This window comes from Mesocricetus auratus, unplaced genomic scaffold (assembly GCF_017639785.1).
Source record: "Mesocricetus auratus isolate SY011 unplaced genomic scaffold, BCM_Maur_2.0 Super-Scaffold_100007, whole genome shotgun sequence".
Taxonomy (NCBI): Eukaryota; Metazoa; Chordata; class Mammalia; order Rodentia; family Cricetidae; genus Mesocricetus; species Mesocricetus auratus.
Window position 1 is genome coordinate 37,009,099 of NW_024429191.1, and position 27,574 is coordinate 37,036,672.

The 27,574-nt window shown below is 49.2% G+C and overlaps 1 protein-coding gene across 1 annotated transcript; it reads right to left on the reverse strand.

Moving 5' to 3' along the window:
- Positions 1-14,184: 14,184 nt before the first annotated feature.
- Hand1 (heart and neural crest derivatives expressed 1) lies at positions 14,185-17,507 on the reverse strand. Its single transcript, XM_013111600.2, has 2 exons — positions 16,729-17,507; positions 14,185-15,196 (listed from the first exon to the last, which is right to left on the reverse strand). The coding sequence occupies exons 1-2, from the start codon at positions 17,269-17,271 to the stop codon at positions 15,092-15,094; spliced, it is 648 nt and encodes a 215-aa protein (XP_012967054.1). The 5' UTR covers positions 17,272-17,507; the 3' UTR covers positions 14,185-15,091.
- Positions 17,508-27,574: the final 10,067 nt, after the last annotated feature.

Consider the following 27,574-nt stretch of genomic DNA (forward strand, 5'->3'; position numbering starts at 1 on the left):
CATAAGACTGTGTTCATTTAGCAGAGTGATGGTATTGGGTTCTCCCCTGAGGTCCATGACTTGTTTGGCCACAGGTGTGAAGTCATTGCTCCAGCACAGCCAGCTCAACTGATGGAAGTTTCCAAAGTCCAGCTCCTCCCCTCATCAGCATCCTCATGAGAGATGAGAAGGTGAGCCAGGGGTGGAAGGAATGCTTGTAATCCCAGCCCTTGGGAGGCAGAGACTAAAGGCTCAGTAGTTCATTCAGTGCTGTTCCTGGCAACACAACAAGTTGGGGGAAAGTAAGAGTGAAAGAGAAAATTAGTGAGCAGAGGGTGGAGGGGAGGGAGGTGTGTGCACACTTTTAATCCCAGTACTCAGAAAGTACATAGGCAGAGCTCTGTGAGTTCCAGGCCAGCCTAGGCTAGTGAGTTCTAAGCCAATCAGGTCTCAATAGTGAGACTTTCTTAGAAAGAAATAAGGACCAAAAGAGAAAAGCAGATTGCCTGAGCCTGGAGATGTGACTCAGACATGTGCCCAGGTGTAAGAGGCCTCAGATTTGAACCCGAGAACTACATCATCTGGGTGTGATGACACAGCTGTCATCTCAGCACTTGGGAGGCAGAGGCAGGAGGATCAGGAGTTCAAGGTCATCCTCAGCTACACAATGAGTTTGAGGTCAGCCTGGGCTACAAGATACACTAGTGAAGGAGATGAGGCGGACAAGAATGTCAGAAAGGAGAAGGAAGAGGAGGACGATGAGACGAACCACCTGTGTGGCAGCAATCTAGAAGATGCCGGAGGGCACTACATGCAGGGGGCTGGATGTTCTGCTTCTGTAGTTGGCAGGGCTCTACCTGTGAGCTGTCAAGTGCACTGTGTAGCACACAGAACTTCGTAGGCATTCATTCAACGGACCTCACCACAGTCCAATAAATAGGCTGGGCTGCTGATGCCTGTCTATAGGGATGTAAGTACACTCAGAGGTTATGGAACTTGCCTCCCACTCAAAAAGGACCCTGAGGTGCTGGAACTACTTGAGGAGTGGACCCAAGGTTCATCTGACTCCAGGAACACTTGTCAGCCTCGTAGCGAAGAACTGGGAGTGCTGCTCTTTGAAGCAGTGCCGCTGTAGGTCACCCCGGTCCCCATCAGTTTTAATGAGGGATTCCAAGAAGTCACTACAACTATAGTTAGGGATTTAATAGAGTCTAATGGAGGTTAACAAGGTGCGCCTAGCCTTCCAGCCAGGTTTCAGCCCACCAGAGCCCAAGAGTATGGGTGTACAAAGGCGTGCAGGCGCCTGCAGGGCTTAATGGGTTAAGGAAACCATCAGAGGCGGGCAAGGACAGCACAGGAGCATACTTCTGTTTAAGAGCCTGCCTTCTGGAAGTCAGTAGGTATTTCTTAAAAGCTGCAGCCTGCTCCTTCTCTCCCTGGGCACCATGTGCACAGCCGGCCAGGAAAGGCCACCAGCAACGTGCCAACAGGGAGAGCCCTGGTTGGTAGGCTTGGGAATGGGATGTTTTTTGGGTGTTATCTAAAGTGTACAATAGTCACTAGTTCTGAGTTCCCTAACATTTAGACAGCCTCGTGTAGTCTCAGTAGCTATGTAGCTGAGGATGACCTTGAACATCTGATCTTCCTGAGTGCTAGGATTACAGGCATACAACACCATGTCCAGTTTGATGGGGTGCCAGGAATCAAACCCATAGCCTCGTGCATTCTAGGCAAGCATTTTACCAACTAGGCCACATCCCCAACCCATTTTTTTTACATTTATGTGTACATTATGTGTAAATGTATGCCACCTATGTGCATGTCCGCAGAAGCCAGAAGAGGGTGCCAGACACCCTGGAACTGGAGTTAACAGGTGCCTCTGAGCCACCCAGTGTGGGTGCTAGGAACCAAAACCTGGCCCTCTAGAAGAGCACCAGGCATTTTTAAGTGCTAAGCTGTCTCTCCAGCTCACTGAAGCCACTGCTCAAAGGCCCTCATGCTCTCTGCTCTCTTTGAGCGCTATCACTCACGTGTGTAGGAAAGCAAAAGCGTAAGCAGTCACTCCAGGTTGACAGTGCTTCCCTACCACATTCGAGTAACTCCAGATTGACAGTGCTTCCCTACCACATTCGAGGCCCTGGGTGCCATCCACATCCCCACAAACAACACACACCACAATGCAGTCTTAAATCTGGGCAGCAGTTGTGTCTTATAAAGGGCCATCCCCTAGCTCTCGCCATAGGTTTTCTTCACGTGCTATGGAACAGTGGTTGGTAGTGGGGAAGAAGAGAGAAAAACTCTTTGACTGGTGCTATATTTGTCACTAGGCAGAACTCGCTGTGTGCCGGGCTCCATGCTAAGCACCTCCGTGCCTCGACAGCCGCTATAGAACAGTTCCTTGGCAAAACTGCTGCCATCGTCATCAGACCAGCTATGTGATGGGGATGTCTTTCTGTATGCTGTGAATATATGTTTCTCTTATTATTTGATGAATAAACCTGTTTTTGGTCAATGGATGGGCAGGATTTAGGTAGATGGAAAATCCAAACAGGGATAGAGAAAGGTGGTAGGCAGAGTCAGGGAGATGCCATGTAGCTATCAAGGAAGCAAGAGGTCCAGGCATCACCAGTAACCCAAGACCATGTGGAGATATACAGACTAATAAAAATGAGTTAATAATTAAGAGTGAACTAGCCAATAATAAGCCTGAGCCATCACCCAAGCCGTTTATAATTAATATAAGCCTCTGTGTGTTTATTTGGAACTGAACGGCTGCAGGACCTGATGGGACAGAAGCTTCCATCTACAGCTATGCCTGCTAGTAAGAGGCCACGTTGGCTTAATAGAGCCCAGTGACTGTTGATACTCTTTCAGAGATGGAGGGTGTGGACAGGGCCATTAGACCCCCACCTGCGGTTCCAGCTGCCCCACCCACCATTTTTGTGTAATTCTACCCTAATTTCACTTGGCCTATAGAGACTCAGGAAAAGCTAGGGTTTGTTATCTGAGGGATCTTAACTAAAGAAGGGCTCCATCTATTGTGGCTGTGGAGAAGCCATCATCTCTGTTGGGTGAAGACTTACTTGCCAGTGCAGCTGTTTTGGGGTCACCCATGCTCCTGGGGACGACCCCTCAACCGTGGAGTGTAAGGAAACACAGGAACTGCTTGCTTTCCCAGGGTGAACCAGTGAGACTATACTTCTGCTTGTCTTTGGGGTCCTAGGAGGAGGGGTAGACCTTGCTTACATCTCCGTGGGGACTCTTGTGGTAAGTAGTGGGGTTACCACTATTTGTAGATGAAGAAACAGATTTGGAAAGGTGATGTGTGCCCCCCCAAAGAAACAATTGTATATACTGTCGAGGGTGTGGAAGAGAAGAACCACATTCACTGCTGGGGAGAGTGCTATGATGGAAACCCGTGTGGAGGCCGCTCAAAGATTTAAGAGGAGAGTTTTCATTTGTCCCAACTATACTGCTGTTAGGAAAATACCCAAAGGCCTCCATTTCCTGCCACAGAAACACTTGTACATTCTCATTCATTTGCTGCTCTATTCACAATAGTGAGGGAATGTATGTCCAGCAATAGATGAATATGTAGTACAGATACGCAATGAAGTTTTATCCAGATGTTTAAAATAAAAGGAAATCACTGAATATAAGGACATATATCTTTAATCCCAGCACTCAGGAGACAGAGGTCATCCCAGTCTATATACTGAGCTCCAGTCTGTATCCATCAAGGATACATAGTGAGGCCCTGTCTCAAAAACAAACAAGAAGCCAGGCAGCAGTGCTGTACACCTTTAATCCCAGCACTTGGGAGGCAGAGGCAGATGGATCTCTTTGAGTTCAAGGCCAGCCTGGTCTACAAAGTGAGTTCCAGGACAACCAGAGAGAAACCCTGTCTCCAAAAAATTAAAAAAAATTAATTAAAACACACAAGAAAAGTCCAACTTTCAAGTCACTAAGTGTGGTGGTTTGAATGACAATGGTCCCCATGGGCTCATGTTTGAATGTTCGGTTCCCAGATGGTGAAACTGTTTGGGAAAAATTAGGAGGTGTGACCTTGTTGAAAGAGGTGAGTCTCTGATGGTGGGCTTTGAGATTTCAAAAGCCTATGCCATTCCAGTTGGCTCTCACTCTACCTGGTGCTTTTGGATCAAGATGTGATCTGGATGGTGGTGATATGTATGTTTAATCCCATTACTTGGGAGGCAGAGGCAGGTGGAGCTCTGAGTTGGAGGCCAGCCTGGTCTACAATTTGAGTTCCAGGACAGCCAGGGCTACACAGAGAAACCCTGTCTCTAAAAACAACAATAATTTTTTAAAAGTGAGCCCTCTGCTACTATTCCAGTGACTTGCCTGCCTGCCTGCCTGCGGTCACACTCCCCACTATGATGGCATGAACTCTAACCCTCTGAAACTGTAAACCTCAAGGAATTCTTTCTTCTATAAATTGCCTTGGTCATGGTGTCTTATCACAACAGGAAAAGTACCTAGAGCACCGAGTCCAAGGAATGACATGTTGAATCCTTTTGCGATTTGAAAATGGGTCTTGCTACTCAGTACTCAGAAAGTTGAATTCACTTATCCACCATGATTTAAAAGAAAGAATGAAAACTACGATGGACTTGAAACTAGGAAAAAAAAAGATAGCTTTACAGCAGGGCCGTGGTGGCACACGCCTTTAATCCCAGCACTCGGGAGGCAGAGGCAGGTGGATCTCTGTGAGTATGAGACCATCCTGGTTTACTGAGTGAGTTCCAGGACAGGCTTCAAAACAATACAGAGAAACCCTGTCTCAAAAAACCAAATAAATAAATAAAAGATAGTTTTAATCCTCTTCCATGACTCATGTATTCTTTTGCCTACATTCCATCCTTCCTCATCACCCAATGTAATAAAAACATTTAAATAAAATAGAAATAAAGAGGGCGGATCAGGGAAAGGTGCTTATTTCACCTTTAGGAGACACGCCTCTTACCTGTTTCCTCCAGCCAGGTCCCACCTCCCAGCAATACCATTGTGTTGTGAGTCTGCTAAGGGCAGTGCCCAAGAGATAATCACTTCCCAAACTCTTTAACCTGGTCTTTACCAAATGAGCCATTGGGGGCATAGTTCATATTCAAACCATAACAAAATAAATGACTGGTTCCAAGTCTCAGGAGAGTACTGTGATGAGACTAAAGCAAAGTTCCCAGAGTCCATGGGCTCCAGGGCAGAGCTGTGTCTGTGAGCTCTGAAGCCCTGGAGAAGCCTGAGCAAATGCCAAAGGCTTGTGCCACAACAGCTAAGGAAGGCTGACCAAGGACTCGTGGCCACCAGCAAATTCGGATTGTATTAAAGCTGAGTGTGTGGTGGCACATGCCTGTAATCCTAGCACTTGGAAGTTGAGAACAGGGGATCTCCTGGAAGTTCAAATTGGCAATATGGTGTGTTTGACAACAGTCTGGGCTACAAGAAGACCCTATCTAAAAACAACCACAACAAAAAGTCTAGATTGAGCTAAGCAAACAGCTGGGAGATACCTGTGTTCAGGCAGACCTTCACCAGTGGGGGTGAACATCCCACAATACAGGAGGGGACCTGGCTGCTGTCCACTCAGCAAGGGGCCCCTCACAGCTCACTTGACCACATCGATGGACAGTTACCAGAGGTAAAGCCTAGTACAGCCCAGAGTGAGGACTGAGGGAGGCCGTGACTGACATGACCCCAGCCCTCCAGGGATTTATCTAAATGAAATGAGGTTGAACTTGGTTGAAGCAACCTGAACAGCTCCTTGGTGACTGCATCATCTCCAGCTGAGGGTGGTTTTCCTCTGGTTGCTGACATCATATCCATATTTCTGTCTAGGGATATTTCCAAAGCTTGACATAAAATGATAATGAGGACAGCTGGGTAATGCTTGTTAGACACCTTCCAGGAAGTAGAGAGAACACTGGAACATTGATGTCTGTGCTGACAGTCACTCAGACAAGCTCTCATCAAGTGGTTTACTAGGATCTTGTGGTGAGCCTCTTGCACGCACTGTGCAACCCTCAATACAGAGAATGGGAAGGTTGCTAGTGTCAGAGAGATGAAAGAAGTATGGGGTAGTCAGTCTTGTGGGAAACCCACCTTGTCTTCCATTAGCCCAGTACAGTATAATGGTAACAGGAGGTAGGTCGATTACCGAGGGACTTCCATGCTTTGAGTAGCCTCAGTTCAAAGAAAATATGCCCTGCATTTTGGACCTTGCATAGCAAGGAGGCCCAGACAAACTTTGTTGCCAAGTGCCTTCAGGAAAGAAAGCATAGGTGATCTTAGACTGCAGACCCTGTGTTGCCATGGCAATTTTGCATCAGGCTTAGAACTTACAGTCCCATGAGCATGCTGGGTCTCCTCTCGGTGCATCGAATCTTCTAGGCACTTAGCACAAGGACTCCGGGTTCATGCTACTCTACCAAGGGAGACTTTGGAGTCATTGCTGATTTTTCTGTACTCACGGAGCAGAGGAGGCAGTCTGGCCACCAGGGGGCGCCCTCTCCCTAGTCGGTGGCAGCCCAGGCCACTAACACATTTTTAGTCCCCTCCCACAAAGCTTTGAGTGTTACTGATGCAGGTCCTAGACATGCAAAGCAGAATGGGAGTTAGAGCTCTGGCCCCATGCCCTTGATTTGCAGCTGGCCAGTGCTCAAGGCCACACAGCCTAGTATTCTACCCCACACTAGCTACACACACACACACACACACACACACACACACACACACACACACACACCCCCGCCACCACCACCTTCACCATCATCACCACCTCAGGCCTGTGAAAGGCCTACCTCCTACCCCCACTTTGCCATGCCCTGGGGATTCTGAGCAATCCAAACTGCCCATCCCAGCCACCACAGCAGCCTTATTAATGGCTGGTGCCCACCACCCACCTCCTCTGTGTCAGGCAGTTTTTCAAACATTGACTCACCCTTCCCGGATCCTTGCCCCATCTCCAGGAGCTAGTCACACTTGTCTTTCATGAAAAGACAGCTCTTAACTCAGAACAGTTAGAAAGCCTGCTCTAAGGCACACAGCTCATCCAAACAGCTCAAAGTGATTGTGAATACATACTCTGGGTTCTGAGTGGACCTCTCTCTGCTGACCTCAGCATGTGATATTCTGCTTCAAAACACTGACTTGTATCCATTTTAGCGGGACAAGAGAGCAGATGTGTCCAGCTGATCCTAGATGTTAGAGGATGGTTGGAGGGCCCCTGACTTAATGAGGCTTGGTCTGGAGGCAAAAAGACTCTTCCAAGACATGCCACCCTATACCACCCAACGCCCCAAGTCTCTCTGCACCCTGGACAGTGGTGGTTTATACTGCAGGCTGGAGAACTAGGCTGTCTGAGTCTGAGCCTTAGCTGGGCAGCTTAGTAGTTACACACTGAATAAATAATCCAACTCTTGGCCTAGGTGGGTGGCATTACACCTTTAATCCCAGCACTCAGGAGGCAGAGGCAGACAGATCTCTGTAACAATGCCAACCTAGTGTACATAGTTCCGTATCATCCAAGGTTACACAGTGAGACCCTGTCTCAAAAAAACAAAATAAAAACCATGCAAAAAACTGAACTTGGACTGGAGAGATGGCTCACTAGTTAAGAGCACTCCCTGCTCTTCCAAAGGTCCCAAGTTCAATTCCCAGAAACCACATGGTAGCTCACAACCATCTGTCATTAGATCTGGTGCCCTCTTCTGGCCTGCAGACATACATGCAGGCAGAATACTGTACACATAATAAATAAATACAATCTTTTGCCACCAACGCCCGGCAAATAAATACAATCTTAAAAAAAAAAAACAATTCCATGCGGCGGCAGTGCATGCCTTTAATCCCAGCACTCAGGAGGCAGAGGCAGGCAGATCTCTGTGAGTTCAAGACCAGCCTGGTCTACAAGAGCTAGTTCTAGGACAGCCTCCAAAGCCACAGAGAAACCCTGCCTCAAAAAACAAAACAAAAACAAAAACAAAAAACAAACAAAAAAACCTGAGCTTCTCAGTCTAAAGAAGCAGGCGAGTCCAGATAGGTTAAACACTATCTGAAACACACTAAGGAGCTGGAGAGTTAGTTTGGTTGGGCACATGCTTGTCTAGCCTACATGAGACCCTGGGTTCAATTCCCAGCACTTCATAAACTGAGTATACACATCTCTATAAACCCAGCACCTAAGGGGTGGAAGTAAGAAGGTTAGAAATTGAAGTCATCCTCCCATACGCAGAACTCAGAGAGTTCAAGGCTCGCCTGGACTACCCAAGAAATCCAATCATAATCAATCAATCAATTACAAAATATTCAGTTAAAAAAAGTAGCGGTTTATTGACATGATCAGTGAAAATCTTTGATCTTTGTTTCTGATTGACTATTTTTATTTCTATGTAGATGAGTGTTTTGGCAGCACGTGTATATATATGCACTACATGTGTGCCTGATGCTCTTGAAGGCGAGGATGCCAGGTCCCTGGAACTGAAATTATGGACAGTTGTAAGCCACCATGTGGTCACAATAGCAGCAATGCTCTTAATCATTGAGTCATCTCTGCTGCTGCACAATCTCTCTCTCTCTCTCTCTCTCTCTCTCTCTCTCTCTCTCTCTCTCTCTCTCTTACTTAGTTTGGGACTAAAGGCATGCACCACCACACCCAACCATCTTGCATCTTTTTTAAAACAAATGTTTAGGGTGTGGAGAGATAGCCCATTGGTTAAGAGCGTGTGGTTGCTTCCAGGGGACCTGTGTTTGATTCCCAGCAACCACGTGGTGGCTCACAGCCATCTGTAACTCTAGTTTCACAGGGTCTGACACCATCTTCTGGCATTCTTGGGTACCACACATGCATGTGGCTCATAGATATACATGCAGGCAAAACATCCACACACAGAACATACTTTTTTTGAAATTTTAAAATAATTTGAAAACTTTAACTACATGTATTTATTGTGTGTACTGTGTGCACATATGGTGGGGTTACACACATGTCAGGCACATGTGTAAAGGAGAGGACAATTTTCAATCCCCAGAACTCAGGTCCTCAGGCTTGGCAGCAAGCACCTTTACCCACCAGGCCTTCTGGTCAACCTATCCATATTTTTAATGTAGCTACATTTCTTTAATGTGCATTGGTGTTTTGCCTCCAGATAATGGGAGTGTTGGATCCCTTGGAATTGAAGTTATAGACAGTTGTGAGCTGCCTTGGGGGAGCTGGGTATTGAACCTGGGTCCTTCGGAAGAACCATCAGTGCTCTTAACCACTGAGCCATCTCTCCAGTCCCCATAGCTACAATTCTTAATTACTATGTGAAACACCTCTGTGGTTTGCATAGAGTTTCTATTAAATAGTGATGCCTTTGACAATTTCCTCTATTCAAACGCTATATCCTTGTGTAGGCTCCATTCACCTCCTGTGAGTCTCAGTTTACCTTCATCATATGGAGTATAATGTCTTTGACCCTGGAACTCATTCTCTGGCCGTGTGCCCTTGGGCAAGTTGATGAAACACAAGCCTGCTAGAAATAAGTCTGTGTTTTTCCAAAGTAAGTGAACAAACCTAATTAACCAGGCTGGGGGCAGGTTCAATCAAATAACGAAAAGAGCTCGCTGCAGAGAGCAGCTAATGCTCTGCTGTCCTTATCTAGTCTATGCTCACAGGGCCCAGCAAAGCTTTAGGAGACTCTTCTCCGTTGGAGATAAGGAAAATGAGGTTCAGCTGGGCTGCTGGGGACTGGTTCCTCGGTAGAGCATTTCCCCGGCATGTGGGAGGCTCTGGGTTCTGCCCCCAGCACCACACACACACACACACACACACACACACACACACACACACACACACACACACACACACACACACACGAGGAGGGGGTGACTTGACCCCACCTTAGGAATAGAGGTCAATAGTAAACAAAGGAAGCACCGCATGTGAACTTGAGTAGTCTCCTCCTCTCTGTCTGTGGAGTCTCAGTTTCCCCTTCTATGAAATGAAGGGACTGTGCCAAGTGAATGCAGGTTCAAGACTTCAGTGGTGGGATACCTAGTGGCCTAGCTGCACTGTGGATGCGGGCGGGCTTCTGGGCTGAGGGCTGACGCCTCACATTGTCCATTCTGTGGGGATAAATGTGCATTTCTGTTGGTTTTAATAACATCTGCAGGAGCTTTATATAGTGCCTGTGTCTGCTTACATTAGACGATGTGTATTAGAGTTAAGAGTCTTTCACTATTTCCCACATAAACCGAGTTTTTTATGGGGTTGGGAGAGCTCAGCTGTAAAACCTCTCAGCTGAAAAAAAAGTTTTCTTTTTTCACCCAAACAAATTGGGTTGAAATCAAGAGTCGGCTTCAGACACTTTAGAACATGCATATTTTTTCACCCTCGTCACTTTTCATTTAAAAATGAGGCTAGCTGATTTTTTTTTTAATTTCATTTCTTTTATGAGGACTTAGTTAGGCCATAGCTTAATTGTGGGTTTTGTGGAAGGAAGGTGTTCTAGCCTTTTCCAAAAGAACCCTGTGCCCCCAAGCAGGCACAGCTGCCCTCTGTTCCTACTGCTCTTTCCCCTGGCCCTGTGACCCTGAGCTAGTGACTTCCACACTCAGCATCTGTTTCAAGGAAGCCTCATGCTTGTTTGGCTCCCTACTAGGCTTTCGGGATTAAACCGTGCTCAAAGGGTCTGTAGGATGGCACTGCAGACTCCCACATTTGACCAGTCTGTTCCCTGGGACTCGAGTAAAAGCAGAAAGAGAAAATGACTCCGCAAGGATGTCCTGTGATCTCCACTCTCCAGTCATGGCCCACGCCTGCGTACTCCCATACACACGCACTGATAATGAACACTCTTTTTTTCAGAAGTGGGAGAACTCGGGAAAGGAAAATGAGGATTCCATGTAAACAAACTGCCTCACAGAATGCTGGAAAGGGGGTTCCTGGAATCATAACGTTACCTCAAAAAGGGATAGATGCTCGAAGTGTGAGCTGACCTTTTCCTGGGCAAAGAGGGCTCTGGGAGGAGGTCAGAGTCCCAGCCCCATTCACATGCATAGCCCCTTCCTTCTTCTCTTCTCTACCTTATTTCAGGGGAAGTCAGACGAAATAAACTGCATTTGGCTGCATATGTAAGTGAACGCATACATACACTCACACCCAAGTATGCAGGCACAGGCACATGCTGTGGAGATGTTACAGAGTGTAAGGGAAAACCTGGGTCTCTTCTCTCTGATTCCAGCCAGAATGGTCTTTTATTGTCTGTGTGACCTTGAACAAAATCCTTACCTCTCCAAACCCAGGACTGCCTTAATCTGACCTCTCCAGTGTGAGTCAGGCTTCTGTGAAATAATGCATACTAAGGGTTTGAAGAGCCTGCCTTGTGAATTTTAATCGTTGTTTTTAAATGGAAAAAAGATATATCTATTGTGGAAGCTATAACTCTTTCAAATTTCCTAGGCTACCTTGATTTCTCACCCTCACTTGGATCATCTCTTATTCTTTATGTCTGTAACTACAGTATTGGGTGAGTGGCAGGCACTCAAATGTGTGTTAGGCCTAGCATAGACAGCACAGGAAGTATGCTGACAACCGAAGGGAAGTAATATTTATTCATTGTAAAAAAAAGGTTTTAAGGCGGGCATTGGTGGCGCATACCTTTAATCCCAGCACTCGGGAGGCAGAGGCAGGTGGATCTCTGTGAGTTCGAGGCCAGCCTGGTCTACCAAGAGAGTTTCAGGACTGCCCCCAAAACAATACAGAGAAACCCTGTCTCAAAAAAAACAACAACAACAGCAAAAAAAGTTTTTAAAAAAGATAGCAAAGTAAGAGGAAGTTAAAAATTGCCTTTGTTTCCACAGGTCAGAATCAAAAGATGTAAAAAAAAAAAAAAAGCAGGATCTATTGACTCATATCTATAATCCCAGTATTTGGGAGGCTGTAACAGGAGGACTGCCATGAGCTTGAGCCAACCTGGCCTGTAGAGTGAGACCCTGTCTCCAAAAAAAAAAAAAAAAAAAAAAGAAAAGAAAAAAGAAAATAGAGGTATAAATGTTTTGATGCCTGGTCTATTTTTTTTCTATGAATGACATTCTTTTTCTATATGAAAGAATGATTTGAACAACATGTAGTTGTCTGGAGAGGCATTTCTTAATATACTCAGAGTTTCTTTGTCAATCCCAGCGATTGTTCTAAGGGCTAACATCCCCACTATCCTGTGAGACTTCTATAAGTAGGTCTCTAACTAGCCTGCCTGGAGTCTTCAGCTGTTTTGTACTCTCTGGTTCACCACTTCTGTAGTTAAAACCTGCAATCCCTGTTTCTTAGTGACATATCCCTGGGGCTTATTTTCGAGTTGTTTAAATATTTTTGAGAAATAATATATCTAATAAAATAATAGTAATTGAGCTGACAATGGGTGGAGGTTCAGGCTCCGAAGATATTTACCAAGGTGGGAGGCTGGAAAAGGTCAAAAGCGGGAGAGTCTGTAGTCAGGGTCCTGGGTAGAGCTGGTTTATGGTAAAGCCCAGGGTCCCTTTCTCACGCTCTGGCTGGGCCCTACCATGGCCGGGGGTGGGTTATGTTTAAGCCTTGCCGAACCCCCAAGTCAGTCTCAAGATTCTGTCGCTGATGTGTATTGGTCCCCATTTGCAGGGCCTGGGAATGGGACCACAGGCAACTGAGGCTATGTTTAGGGGTCTACACCTCTCTACCCAAAGAGAAGTTGGAGGCCACTGAACTCAGATGTCCTGAAGAGGCCTGGCTGTTCAGGCTACACTGAGGAGGTACCCAGGCTAGGTACCCTCTCCACCCCGGGGCTGCAAGGAAAGAGGACGCGGGTGCGCATTCTTCCCGAGCTTAGGATGCTTTACCCTACTAAAAATAGAAATGGGAACCGGACCCCTAAGTATAGCCAGAGGGTTGATGAATTTTGGAGTCCTGGGTTCGAGGCTAAGGAAGATTTGCTGCCTCGTTCCGTTTCCTCACGCAAGCCAGGATTTCCAAAAGGGAAAGAAAACCATAACGAGCCTCGGGTTTCCTTTCTGCGTGTCCCCGAGAGGCCTCGCAGGCCGGGGGAGGGGCGCGCCGGTCGGCTCATTACACCGAGGTGTTGGTCTAGTTAAAGCGCGGGCTTGTTTGATCTGGCGGCGGGTGGCAGAGGGAAAGAAGAAGAAAGGATGGGGGGCGCGGGCAGGGAGAAGCTCACACCTCCTCCACCGTTTCCTAGCGCCCATAAAACACCTTTTATTAACTCCTTCGTGTCCGGAATGGCCCGCGTGGCCTCGCAGCCCCTGTCACGGTGTTTACAGCCGAGACTAATGGGGCCCCATATTCACCCCAAGGCCGGGTGGAGGCGCCCGCCCTGGGTCTCTATCTTCGGCCTCAGCTACAGCCAAAGGCCGGGAGCGCCCTTCCCGCCTGGTTCACAGCAGGAGCGAGGCAAGGCCTGAGCACGCGCACTTAGCGTAGAATTGCGTTCGTGCCGGTGTGCCTGGGAGCTGTTCCCAGACGGCAGGCACTAGGCAGCGTTTACACGCAGGGAACCGATTGCTTGCCCGCGACCGTTGCACGCAGAGATGCCTGTCTTAGCGCACCCCAGTTGAGCTCTACTCCAAGCAAATGCACCAGCGGTGGATACGGGTGTGGAGACACAGTGCTCGGCTACGGCCACAAGGGAGGGAATCATACACAGCACATGCTCTCAAAAGTATGTTAAGTGTTCTGTTGTAAAAGAGAAACTTCCATTTAACCATTAACACGAGGCTATTTATGTATAAAATGACAGTTCCGTAGGAGAGAGTCCTTAACTGCCTGCAGTGTTTGGAGATAGGCAAAGAGGACCAGAACAGTCTCAGGCTCCACGGGAGTGGTTCTCATGGGAGACACCTATGAACTCGGCACTCTCCTGCAGAGGCGGAGCTCCTTTGTGTGGCAGCAGCCCTTTCACCTCCACAAAGCTCAATCCACACACTCGTGAACAAGCGGGAATTCCCAAACAAGTGAGTCCCTATATCCGATTCCTCTCTCCATCTTCCTCCCTCCCACCCACAAGAGAACCTCACTCTTCCTTCCAATCTCTGCCCTCCTCTTCGTCTCAGTTTGATCTGCAGTTTGGTTCGGAAAGGGGAATGGGAGAGCGCTGGCACCAGAGACCAAGGGCAAGAGGGATCAGAGAAAGATGCTGGCAGCAATACCACACAGGCCTGTGAGGGTCTAGGACAACTTTTTATTAAGTCAAGAGCATAGATATTGCTTTGGCAAAGGGTGGGGCTGCGAGTGGTCACACGGATTTGAGGTAGAAAGAGGGTGGGGGTAGGGAGATATATACCTGAGAGCAACAGGCATGATAGGTAGTTTAAATATGTTAAAAATTCGGCAACGAAGGGGAAGCATTTATTTAGAAAGAAAAGGAACGAAATGAAGGAGAAAGAAGGAAAGGAAAGAGAGGGTTAGGGGACGAGGATGGAGAAAGGAAGGGGGGAGGAAGGAAGGAAATGAAAAGGAAGGGAAACATTTCCCTTGGAAAGCAGAGGTGCTACGGAGGGAAGCAGTGCCTTCCCTCTAGATAGGAAGTGCAGCGACAAAAAGGGAAAACACCGCTGTTGCGAAGAGAACGACCCAGGCAGCGTCCGTCTTCCTGGCAGGAAACTACTGATTACTCTTATTGCATTTTAACTCGAGAAGAATGGTCCGGGGTACTAACGCAGACCCCGAAGAAGGCAAGAGAGCGAGCCAGAGAGAGGCGCGAGCCACGGCCTTTGGGGTCGAGTTCCACCCAGACGGGTTGAAAGGGTGCGTCTTTTGGGCGCGGGGGTTTCTGCAGTCCCTCCTTTCTTGCGTCGAGCCTCCAAGAACCGCCCTTGGCGGGAAGTGAACATATATATAAATTTCTCTTTCTCTTACTGTATTAACAAATTCAAATGACATTGCACGTGCGATCCTAGTGGGTAGTTGCAGCCGCCAATCCGCCGGCGCTCCGCAGAGACAGGGCGAGGCGCGCGCGCAAACCGCGGGAACCCGGAGGCCGGCCTTGGCCGCAGCGTCCTTCTCCTCTCTCCTCTCAGGGTGGCCAGGTGGGCCAGCCGCAGCCGGGTCCTCGGCGCCGGTCTGGTCTCACTGATTTAGCTCCAGCGCCCAGACTTGTTGAGGCCAGCCGGTGCGCCCTTTAATCCTCTTTTCACCTGGCCCCAGGGCAGGAGGAAAGCCTTCGTGCTGAGGCTGCCAATGGACACAAACAAACAAACAAAGCAAGAAAGTCAGGTTTAAGTTATTCAGTTCGGTCTCCCCGGCTTGGAGGGGAACATGTCGGGAGCAGTAACTGGGCGTCTTTAAATAAGTGACAGATGTCTGTTTGTGAAGCAAACAACCAGGATCATAAATCTGCCTTTATGCTCTAAGTTCCTGGGATCAGGAATGGTCTGTACAACTTGGGGAGATTTGTTACCGAGAATTCGAGAAGTCTGGGGGAACCCTGACTCTCCAGGTTTTGGCTTTAAGACGTCTTGGGGACACAGAGAGCAAGCATCTCACTCAGAAGAATGGTGTGGAAGGGTGGGAAGGGTAATCTACTTGGTGTATAACTTGTTCCGGGTTTTCAGCCTGGCGTTTTAGCATCTTGGCTGGGATGCAGTTGGGCACTAGTACTGGTGCAGGAAGCCTCTCTCGCTATGCAATGAGGAAAGAAAGAATTGGCCTGGGTCTCCAAAGTCCTGCCCAGCTCTCCAAGCAGGAATCCAGGGTGTGCTACTTGCAAGAGGCAGTGCCCTACCAGGGTCAGGACTGGCCCTTGCTTCCAATAAGGTACTTCTCCCGAACCTCCAGCAATCCAGGCCTCAGGCAGCTGAAGCTGGAAGTCTGTCTTTCCGGTGGTTCCAGGTAAGCTATCCCTACTTTGCCACAGGCCCTGTGGGTAAGATAAAAAGCCTGCAAAGCTCCCCGGTTCACTCTAATGTGCCTGGGCCTGAGACTACCAAACTGAAGGAACTCGGGAGGCCAGAAGTTCCGCTTCCCTGAGGAGAAAGATCACCCAAACTGGAGAAGACCAGACAGGCCGACTAGGCTAGCCCAAAGGCCAGAACCCCTCCTGCTTCTTGCATGCAAAGCCTCTGAGGTCACCTAGCCCACCACTCAGGCAGTCGGTGGAGCAGACTGGCCCCGGCTTACAACTGACTTTTCATCCCGCTTCTTACAGCCCCAGTGAATTTGTTTCTCCAATTAGTACAATAATAGAGGTAGATTAGCCTCTCCAGTAAACCTCTTGGAAAGCACTAATTGATTCCACACTCAGATATTCATTCTCGTGAAAATTGAAGTAGGGAACCCCTACTTGCATTCTTTTTTTTAATTTAAAACATTTTTTGGAAATTTTCATACATGGATACGGCATTTACGTCATTTCCTACTTTCATTCTCAACCTGGCTTCCAGGAAAGGGAAGGCTCAGAACTTCTAATTTAAAACAATATGTTACGCATACACCTCTTGGGGGCCCACGACTTTCCAATTCATCCTCAAAGAAGGCCCTAAGATCACCTTTAAAAAGCAAGATTCTCTGTTCACTCAGTTATGACTGAATTTAATTGTGACTCTACCTCCCCGCCATGCACACAGTAACAGACTGTGACAGTCTTAGACTTCACCCTAGCATTTCAAAATCGCATCCAGAACAATACAGCTTTCCCTGGCTGTTTGCAGGCCTGCTCTTAACCCAGCCCGCACCTTTGGCTGGAGCTTGCAAGCCCCGGGACTCACCAACTCCCTTTTCCGCTTGCTCTCCCGGCCGCCATCCGCCTTTTTGAGTTCAGCCTTGAAGGCCTCGGGGTCACCCGCTTGTGCATCCTTGGCCAGCACATCCATCAAATAAGCGATGTAGCTGGTGGCCAGGCGCAGAGTCTTGATCTTGGAGAGCTTGGTGTCCGCGGGCACATTGGGAATGCACTCACGCAGCTCCGCGAATGCGCTGTTAATGCTCTCTGTGCGCCTCCTCTCCTTCTTGGGTCCTGAGCCTTTCCGTCTGGGCAGGCGTCCTCCAAGCGCCTCCAGCCGACCTGGGCTCTGACCCGGCCTGGCGTCGGGACCATAGGCAGCCGCAGCTACTGTGGTGGTGGGTGGTGGCCCGCCGGCAGAGAAATCTGGGGCACCATCAGCGGGGCTCAGCAGCCAGCTCTGGAAGTAAGGCCGCTCCTGGTGGCAGCGGGAGGCCGGACCAAAGAGGAAGGGTTCGTGGAGCATGGGGTGCGCCGGGTGTGGGTGGTGATGGTGGTGGTGGTGTGCGTAGCTACCCACGAGGTTCATGATGGAGAGGCTCCTGGCCTGTGCCGCCAGCCTAATTAGCGCCGCCCCATACGCCCCCACAGAATGGGGCCACCCGTGGGCTCCCGGGGCCGCGAACTGGCTGGGTTTTGGAGGAGTCCTGAACAAGGCTGGAGATGACACGCGGGACCTGCTGGCTTCTTCACGGTTTCTGTAGGCAGAGAGGGAGGAGAGTGCGGATTCCCTAAGACCCGTTTAACCCTTCTGCGGACTTGCCATCGGGATCCTGCTTATATAAGGCCTCGGCTTTGATGTCAACCTCTAGCTGGAGCCAATGGCAGGAGGAGGAAAGGGGGTGGCGGTCCCAAGTTTTATGCTCAGCAAGCGCCACACGATTCTAGGCTGACCACAGGGACTGAGAACCAGCCCCGCCTATGACCCTCCCCTCCTGGGAGGGCGGGGGCTACGAACTTGAGGCCAGGCCTGCTCACGCCCTGTACTGAAGCTACCACCCTTTCCTCATGGATCCAAGGAAATATTCTAGAATCATCCCTTGAAAAGACACACACTCACACACACACATACACACACACACACACACGATTTCACAGATAGGGACTGAGGACCAGAGCAAAACTGGCTCTTGTTTTTAGGCCTGAAATTCAGACTAGGATATCCAGCATCCCCGAACTCTAAGGACGCTGCTCATCGTGGGAGCCTGAAGGCCACCGGGCGCAGCAGGAAAGTAGACTAGGCCCTAACACCTTCAGCCCCGCCCTTAGGTCCTCTGCTTCAGGCTGGACCCGGAGCTACAGCCGCACAAGGTGGTTCTCAGTGGTTCGGTTCCTCGCCCAGCTGCTGACTCCCAGGGGAACCTTTCCAGGGGCCGAGGTGGAAGTGGGCGGGAAAGGGAGAGGGCTTTCAGCTCTTGGGCACTGACCGGTTTGTTCCGGGCTTGGGAATGGGGGTGGAGGCAGTGGCTGATCTCTTCTCTCGCCTCTCAGGCGCCTGATTCGGTGTAAACGCCGGCAGGCCGAGCTGGTGGCGAGGCAGCCTGGCGGCGCCTTGGCCCTGAGGCATCTCTGTGGCAGGACTCCCCAGTGACTTCGGAAGATTCGCACATAGCACATATTGCTAAGAGGCGGCGATTGCAAGCAACTTTACTCCATCCGGCCCACCACCCGCATGAGAACGTTTGATCCTATAAAGATACCTCCACTGAAGCTGACACTGTGGGAAGCCAGCCCCCCACCCCCACCCCACCCCTGATATCCACGGAGAAAACAGCCCCGGCTACTTCACACCCAGCCGGCTGAGGCACGGTCTATCTCTGTACTGCCTTGTGCGACTCCCCTCCGGCCTAGGTCACTTCTCCGAGTTGGGATTTTATGAAGAGTTGGCTTTCCAAGAGTTGGCAATAACTTGGGAGACCAGGATATAAGCTTCAAGTCTGGGACTCTGGATTTTTCCATTAAGGTCCTGTCCCTAGGACCCCTCCAACCTTACCAATATTTCTTGCCTTACTCCTAGGTGGGCTGTAGAAAAGCGTGCCCTTCTTTCAAGTGTGAGTTAAGGGGGAAGAGAGATTACGTCAATTCCTTTTTAATTCACTTTTAATCCAGCCACTCAAAAGTTGCTTAGTGAGGCCCATTCTGTTAGTAAGACAATTACCAGACAGGAACAGTAGGAGAAAGGCCACAGAGTACAGACTGGGAATGTGAGGCCCAGTAGCAAGTGAGTAAGTGAAAACGAATGTGGAGCAGGTCATGGACGCGGCGGATGACAGCCCTCGAGTGTAAAATCTAGGAACGCGTGCGTATTGCGATCCTGCGTGTCTGTGTAAACGTGGACTTCTGTGAGACTACATCCGCTTCAGGGCGTGGATGGAAACTCAGTCACTGGGGTCTGAGCGCCAAAGTTCCACCTGTGTGTGCTAGCGGGGCTGGGGGCCCTTGCTGTGCAGGAGGTTGTGGGCAGCAGTGGAGAGAGGTCCCGGGACCCTTCTTTCCTGCCCGGGGCGAGCTGGAAACCCGCCGCGCTTGTTGGCGCCTGGCGCCGGCAGCTCTACGGTTGGGCTGAGTAGGGAGCCAGAGGAGGCTCGCCGGGAGGGCGCCGGTTCCGACGCTGTTTTACGGGGTCCTGTGCCTCACAAACGGGAGGCACTCTCTGAATGAAGGAACCTGGGTGGAGAGGAATAACTCCATTAGAAGGGCCTGGATCCTCAGCTCGCTTAGTCCTAACCCCAGCAGTCATCACCCTGGGCACTAAAACAGGTCTGTCTATACACACTGGCTGGCCCCTTCGCTGGCACACACCAACGCCCGAGTATACTTACAGGTCATATTCTTCTTAGTAATACAATGACATTGCAAGCGTACAATATTGCAAGATTTACATGTTCTTAGGATTTTTTTAGTACGGTGTCTGTAACCCCCTGAGTAGGTTAAATACAGGGGCTTCCGGTTTGGATAATGGAGGCGCAAGAAGACCATAGTTTCACCTAAGGCACATAACACTAAGCACTGGATACAGGGGTGCACACGTGTTTTCATAGGTCCAAGCACTCTTTAACTGCATTTGTTTATTTGTGGAGAGACACGGGTGCCATAGTGTACTTGTGGGGAGATCAGAGGACAGCTTTTGGGAGGCAGTTCTCTCCTTCCAGTATGTACATCCCAGGGATCAAACTCAGGTGGCCAGCCTTGGGGACAAGCACCTTTGCCCACTGAGCTATTCTGCCATACCACAAGCTCTTATTTCATTTTAATTAATTGAAAACAGAATTTCATGTAGTCTAACCTATTCCTCCTGCCTGACCGAGTTCTGGGATTTCAGGCAGGAGCCACCACCACACCCAATTTCACTTTGTATCTTTTTACAAGTTCCTCAGATTTATATTCACAACACAAACTCTCAAAAAACAATTTGCCAGCTGGGCAACGGTGCAATAGTCTGAGATAACTTGGGAGGCTGAAGCAGGAGAGTAGAGTTGGTCAAGGAGTTCCATTAAATGTCTGCCAATGGACACAAGTTAGGAGGGGGGATAAAAAGCTAGTTGTTTTTCTAGTTCTAATTCTGTTGTGGCTTATTTTGATTTTGGTGGTGGGTATGGGCATAAAATAGATTCAGTACTGAAAGTGTCGAGTTTAATGTGAAGCGTTACAGCTTTCTGTGTCCAATGCTTGTTCTAATTGTATAGAAGTCCATTGAGTTGTACAGATGTCGGGTCTGGTTGTTCTTGGTATGTGATGTTTTTATCTATTTGCAAGTTTTTAAATAATAAAGTCTATTTAAGAATTTAAATGTCAGATTTGGCAGCACTAAAAGCCAGTCTCAAAACCAACAATAGCATCAGCCATTCCCTGCCCCCCACACACACACGACAACATGATACAGATATACTAATGTTCACAAATAGCATTCTCACCCATACACACACACACACACACACACACACACGACAACATGATACAGATATACTAATGTTCACAAATAGCATTCTCACCCCCCACACACACACAACAACATGATACAGATATACTGATGCTCACGAATAGCATTCTCACCCATACACACACACACACACACACACACACACACACACACGACAACATGATACAGATATACTGATGCTCACGAATAGCATTCTCACCCATACACACACACACACACACACACACACACGACAACATGATACAGATATACTGATGCTCACGAATAGCATTCTCACCCATACACACACACACACACACACACACACACACACACACACACGACAACATGATACAGATATACTGATGCTCACGAATAGCATTCTCACCCGTTGGCAAGCTCCATACCAGCATCCAAAGTCTACATATTCAGTTTGTTCTTCGTACGCTGCATGGTTCCCAAACACCGCATGCATTTAGGGGTTTGCATGTTTTTCACAGCCTTAGAAGACAGTCACATTGACAAAATGAAATTGTACAGCAATGCTCATATCATCAGGTCACCCACAAGGACAATGGACACTCACATAGGGTCACACTTGCATCTATATAAAAAGGCATTGCTTTCCACCTGGCAATGTGAGGCCCACTTTCCTGACACTGTACAGATCACTTAGGGCTGCATATCTGCATTAGATATTCTGGTAGAGAATGGTTTACAGTACAAGGAGAGAGTCATCCCCCCTACACCCCATGATCCAGAGGCCCCTTAAAGTCTCCCAAATCGCCTGTTCCCCAATGCCTGTTAAAAAAGGATGACCCTAGGCTGTGCCATTGCCCCAGGTTTGATTCAAGGGGGCCCTATGTGAAATCTGCTGGGGCTCGGAGTGGAACACTCCCCACCACTCACAATTATGAATATCAAGGGGAGGACAAGGTTCCTAGACTCCAGACCCAGCCTTCCAAAGTGCTTTGCATGACACCTGGGGCTCAGATGAGTCAGGAAGACAATAGAACCTGAAACAGGGTGGGGGAGGGACAGGGTCCTGCTGTGGGTCTTCCCTTTCCTACTCCGGGCTACGTGTGTCGTGTGTGTGTGTGTGTGTGTGTGTGTGTGTGTGTGTGTGTGTGTGTGTGTGTGTTTGGGGGTAGTTATGCAGGAATTTGAGCCTTAAAAGATGAGGCCTCTAGTTTAGTTCTGTTTGTTTGTTTGTTTGTTTGGCTTTTGATTCTCAGATCAGGCTGGTCTCTAACTCAATGTGTAGCTCCGGTAGAACTTACAGTCTTTATCCTGCTGCTGCCTAGGTCTCCCAAGTGCTGTGCACCACCTCACCCAGCGCCAAATTCTGGCATCTGCTAGGAACTCACTGTTTCTTTCTAGCTTCAAGCCTCGATTTTCCCATTTGCCAAAATAGGGGGAGGGGAGAGGGTTGAATTTGTAATTTCTGTCTCTTCTCTATCGGGCGCATAAATCCACCAAGGTCAGCAGGCCCCCAAAGGCAGGCCTCCGCTCTCCCTCAGCCTGCCTCTGCAGATCGATTCTCGGAAGTCAAGAACTCTAGGGGGTCTCTTGCCAGCGTCTCGCCCCCTCCGTCCCCCCCCGTGTGCTTTCGACTGGTCTCGCACCCTTAGAGGCAGGCTTCCCCGGTCTGTCCCCAACGATCTTGGTGACACTGGGCGGATAATCTTGAGTTCTTAGAAAAGAGAGAACTCTCCTCCGAGGTTAAATAGGCGGCAGGAGAAGCAATCACTAGCAGGACTGAGCCCACCTGGGTTGAAACGGTCGCTTTCTGCTCCTCTATGAATCTGGGCAACTGGCAGTTTCCTCAACCTGCCACGGAGGACCTGTGGAAGGCTGGGTGAGGTTTGGGTAGTGCTGGGGCAATGGTTGGTGTACTGTGGTACCACATAAAATAAGAGCGAACTCAACTCCCAACAGCTCTAAGGTTTGGTCTGATGCCCCGCTGAGGAAAAGCGGCCACCTTGACTAGAGGCAAAACCTTCTTCAGGGCAGCCAGTCAGGCCGCTGGATTCCGCTGACACTGGGCTCAGTCCTCCCCTTACCCTGCTGATCCTATGGAACCCAGCTGCCATGTCTCCAGGATAAAGACCGAGTCCTGGAGGAGCCAAAGCCCAGTCCAGACCTCCACCTCAATTTTTTGTGCTAATGCCCCAGTGTATGTGTGTATGGGGGCGGGGTGAGTCCTGCCAGCCACCTCCGGGGATTTAACTTCCCCGATGATACAGTGGTGAAGCATTGGAGTGAGGCCTGGGCCCCTCTCTGCTCACCCGACAGTGGCCTGTAAGCTCCCGAGAGCACGCACCCCGGTGCCCACAGCAAACCCCGCGTAAACGCCGCGATTCGCCGCATCCAGTGACCTTGACGCCACGGGCAATCCCCGCACCGGACCCCTTATCTAAATAGGGCAGTAAATCAAGGACCTGTCAGGGCCCGGGTAATTACAGGAACTCCATAAAAAGGACCCGGCCGGCCGCCTGTTTATATTAGCGCGGTGTAAAATATTCTCGCTGTCTTGGGGAATCGCGTCGCGCAGGAACGCGCCATAAATCAGCCCCTGGGCCATTTGCAGCGGCAGCCTGAGCGCGCAAATCCCTTAAACATTTCTCGGTCGCATCTAAAGAGGGTCTAGGGTTTTCCAATCTGGCCTGGCTTGCTTCTCAGAGCAGAGAGAGATAGGCAGGGGACTGATGTCTCCAGGAAGCTGTTAGAAAGTGAAGCCTCGTCGTCGCTTTGGTGTGGGGGACTTGCAGTGATATCATAAGGACCCACTTCAACATTTACAAGGAAAATGAGACCAGAGAGGGGAAGGTATTTCCTTAAGGGCACACCGACCGAAAGGTAGAGTCGTGGCTCAAACCTTGTGAACATGGAGAGACTACCTCCCTCCTTGGGACCCCTTTCTAGGGATGAGGAGTGTGGTCTGGCTAGAAGAGTCCAAGACAGGATTTTTCTGTGTACTCTTGGCTGTCCTGAAACCTGGAGCTCATGCCGTAGACCAGTCTGGCCTCGAACTTGCAGAGATCTGCCTGCTTCTGCTCTCTCTCCCCCACCCCACTCCCCCGCCCCCCAGTGCTGGGATTAAAGGTGTACTACGCCACCACCACCACCGACCAGCTCAGAAGTGACTTTTATCTAATGTTAGATTAATAATTTCATGAAATATTCTTGTGTGCTCCGTGGCCTCTTGAGTCTTTAATCCACTCCTTATTAGATAGACAGGTGGCAACTGAGACCCAGAGTAAGGGAAGGTACTTGTTGAAGGATGCAGCTACACATAGATCCTCCAGTGTTGGGTGGAAAAAAAATCCATCCTGGTTTACCTTGGCCACACTGTTCCCTAATGAAAGACAGAAAGGAGAGGGAGAAGGAGAGGGAGAGGGAGGGAGGGAGGGAGGGAGGGAGGGAGGGAGGGAGGGAGGAAGGGAGGAAGGGAGGGAGGGAGAGATTGTGGATTGTGTAAACCTTATCCATTCTTACATTTTTAACAACCTCAAAAAATTCAAAATCTATTTAAGGTAAACCCACCACCCTTGCCTTTTTCTAATGAGTAACATAAATCAAGCCTACGGAAAAAGAATATTAAATTTTCCGTGTCCTCCCTCCAGGCTGAGACCAGAGGATTCTGAGAGAATTAAACGTGGATGTGTTTTCTCCAGCCCCTCCCTTCCCTGTGCCCCCACCCCATTCTCTTTCCCTTCCGAAGTCCGTAAATGACAACGTGTTTACACAAGTTTTTATGTTGTCTGAGCTTCGTCCCGGCTCCGTTCCCTCCTGTGTGTATTTTCCACACGGAGAGATGTCTGCTTCGGGAAGCCGGGAAGCCTTCAACCTAAACAGAGCCCCGTCTGATTGGAAAGTGTATTTATTTGAAAAATCGTAACTCACGGTTTTGGTGAAAACGGACCTCAAATTTATGGGATGGCTTGGGGTGCGGCGGTGATAAATCAAGAAGTACCGGACATCTTCTGCCCTGTGTCCTCCACCCCTACCCAGAACTGGGGAGAGTCCCTGTCCTCTCAGCCTGAGGCTTCCCTCCTCCAGTCCCTCAGCACTCAGTGGGGCACTAAGTGGACAGGAAGGCAGGTGGCTTTCTCTCACCAGGCCGGGTGGCATCTAGGACAATCTCATCTGGAGTGATCCGCTAACTGTCCTATGTATTTGGGGCATACTGGTTTTGTTTCCCTGTATTTGGGATTTTGTTCGCATGACTGCCACCTGCCCAGCCATTTTACACTTAGAAGGTTACCTGCATTCTGCGCTGGCAGGGTCAGTTTTGAGGCCTCACCTCTTGCTTCCAAAATCTGGGAAGTTTTTTTCTTTGCCAGTCAAGTCTGAATTCGCAGGGGGCTGGGGGTGTAGCTCTGTAGGGCAGGTAGTATACCAGGCATGCACCAGGCACCTGTGTTCCATCTCCAGCATGGCATGGATTCCCAGCCAAATCAAAATCAATGGACAGGCTTCAACTAGTCCTGGTGACCATGCTCCCAGCTGAGGGCTGGTGTGCAGCTAGAGGCCGCGTTGACCACAGAGGCTACTGATGGTCTTGGTAGGGCTTTTATGGAAACCCTTTCCTTCTGCTCCCTCCCCTTTCTGTTATTCATTTATTTACATAGTTTGCTGAACTGGAGGTCAAACCAGATCCTTGCCTGGGTGCTAGGCAAGCATCTCCCTCTGAGCTACACTGTAATAGGGACCTCCCTCTTTCTTTTGCCATGGTTTAATTTTGAAACCCACTGAGGTTGATCTTGAACTCCTGATCCTCCTGCCTCCATCTCCCAAGTAGAGGACAGGCATATAACATCATGCCTGGCTCTCATACTTGTATTTTTTTTTTTCGGTTTTTCGAGACAGGGTTTCCCTGTGGCTTTGGAGGCTGTCCTGGAACTCACTTGGTAGACCAGGCTGGTCTCGAACTCACAGTGATCCGCCTGCCTCTGCCTCCCGAGTGCGCCACCAACGCCCGGCTCATACTTGTGTTTCTTATGCGGCCTTGTGCTTTTCACTGGCAGAGCCCTCATAGAAACCAGGAACCTCTGTAGGCTTGCCCAGCCCAGCGAAGCTGCCTCGGGGAGAACATGCAAGGCTCTAAACTCCATCTTTTTCTTCCAGCGGAGGCAAAAGAGTTTGTGGAAATGGAAACTCTAAGGTTGCCAGCCCCCAAAAGCCCCTTGGTTGGATTTGCCATTGTGACAGAAATGATCTATTCACAGTAGGTTTTAGTTGAAAGAAATGCAATGCTTTCCAGTAGAGAAAAATCTCATCTGTGGGTGGAAATAAGAGCTGATGTAATACTCCTTGTGTCATAAAACGTGGGGACAGAGGCTCCTCTTTCGACTCCCCCTTCTTTATAGCTTGGAGCTCTAAGGGACTACAAGTCCCCAAATTCTCTAGTATTGCTGACAGCCTGGAACAGAAAGCTTGAAGCCACCAGGAGTACACTATGGAAAAGACCTCATTAACTGAACTCCTGCAGCCCAGCAGGGCTGCAATGGCTTGGTATAGGGGTGATAAGATATACCCGAAGTGGACTCCATTAAACGGGTGGCAATCTGGAGAGTTCCAAATCCTTCCTTTACCCAACAGCCTTAGGAAAGAAGCGTCAGCCTGACGGGTAGTCTGATTATTTTAAACAGGTCCAGGCTCCATCTGTCAGCTCTCCCATAATGGTCAACTGTAAACACACTTTAAAAGAGAAAAACAAAAAAGGGATCTGAGGTCGACACTGGGAAACCGCTTAGCCCTGGCAGATGCCTTGGCAGGCTCTTCTGGCCTTTGGGAGAGAGACACTAATGTTCAGAGTTTTCCTTTTTTTTTTTTTTTTTTTTTCGTTGAAGTTCAGATCTCTTGGGGACTCTTCTTTGTCTCCGTTGCTCACAGAAGGGAGGTCGTCATTAAAAAGTTAAAGATGGGTGGAAGGGCCTTGGATGTGGCATGGAGAAGCAGCCCCAATCCTGCCCCCGGCTGTGCCCTGTATCACCTTCCTGTTGTCTTGTCCTGGGAAAAACTGACTTACAAGGGGTTTGGGGGACAGATACTCAAAAAGTCAGAATCGCTGTCTTCCCTTGGGCTGGTGCTGTGGAGGGGACCCTGGGCTTCCGTATACCAGGCAAGTGCTCCACCACCACAGCTCTGCCCCGCCCTCAGAAACCCCTGAGAAGAAACCCTTGCATAGGGGAAAGGGACATAGCCTTGTGTTTTCTATTCGGAGAAGCAAACCTCTAGGATGGGTTTCCTTCCAGTCATCCTGGACGTGCTGCGTGACTCCCCTGGTGAGGGTCTTGCTCCCTAGCCTCTTGGACAGACAACCTCATCAAGCCACCCACAGACACCAGGGGACTGAAGGTTGTGCACATTAGTCTCTGAGTGTGATACAGAGAGCTGGCTTTTCTAGCTGTGGAGCCTGACCCCAAACCCAAACCCAACCACTGCAATTACCAAAACCATTTTCACCCATGAAAATAAAGGCTTCCAAAACTCTATTAACCAAAGGGTGGGCAGAAACAAAGGTGGCACGAGAAGAGAGCAGAAAGATAGGTTCCAGAAAACAGAGCAGAAATTAATCTAATTGCCTCTTCTCTCCTGCCATAAAAATCACCGAGGAAATCAAATCTTTCTGTACATTTGTATAAAAACCAATCAGAATCCAAGCTCACCAAACCCATTGTGTCTCCAACAGAGTCTCCTAATTGAGAGAAATTGAATCTACCAGGCGACCAGGCATCCACAAAGCGAGGGTTTTTTCCCCCTAGAGTGTTTGCTATGGAGTCAGAGAGAATAAACCTGGTTGGAAGCATAGGCTAATCCTCAAACCTGAAGAAAAAGGCATCCCCTGGAAGCCCAGGGGAGAGTGGAGGTGAGGGCTAGGAGGGGGGAGAGGTCTCCTTCCATCCTG

Bases quoted from the DNA above. Each gene is read 5' to 3' on its own strand.
- Hand1 (XM_013111600.2), bottom strand. From the start codon at position 17,271: ATGAACCTCGTGGGTAGCTACGCACACCACCACCACCATCACCACCCA. The intron at 15,197-16,728 runs GTGAGTCCCGGG...GTCCATTGGCAG, and splicing joins GCAAGCGGAAAAGGGAGTTG to CCTCAGCACGAAGGCTTTCC.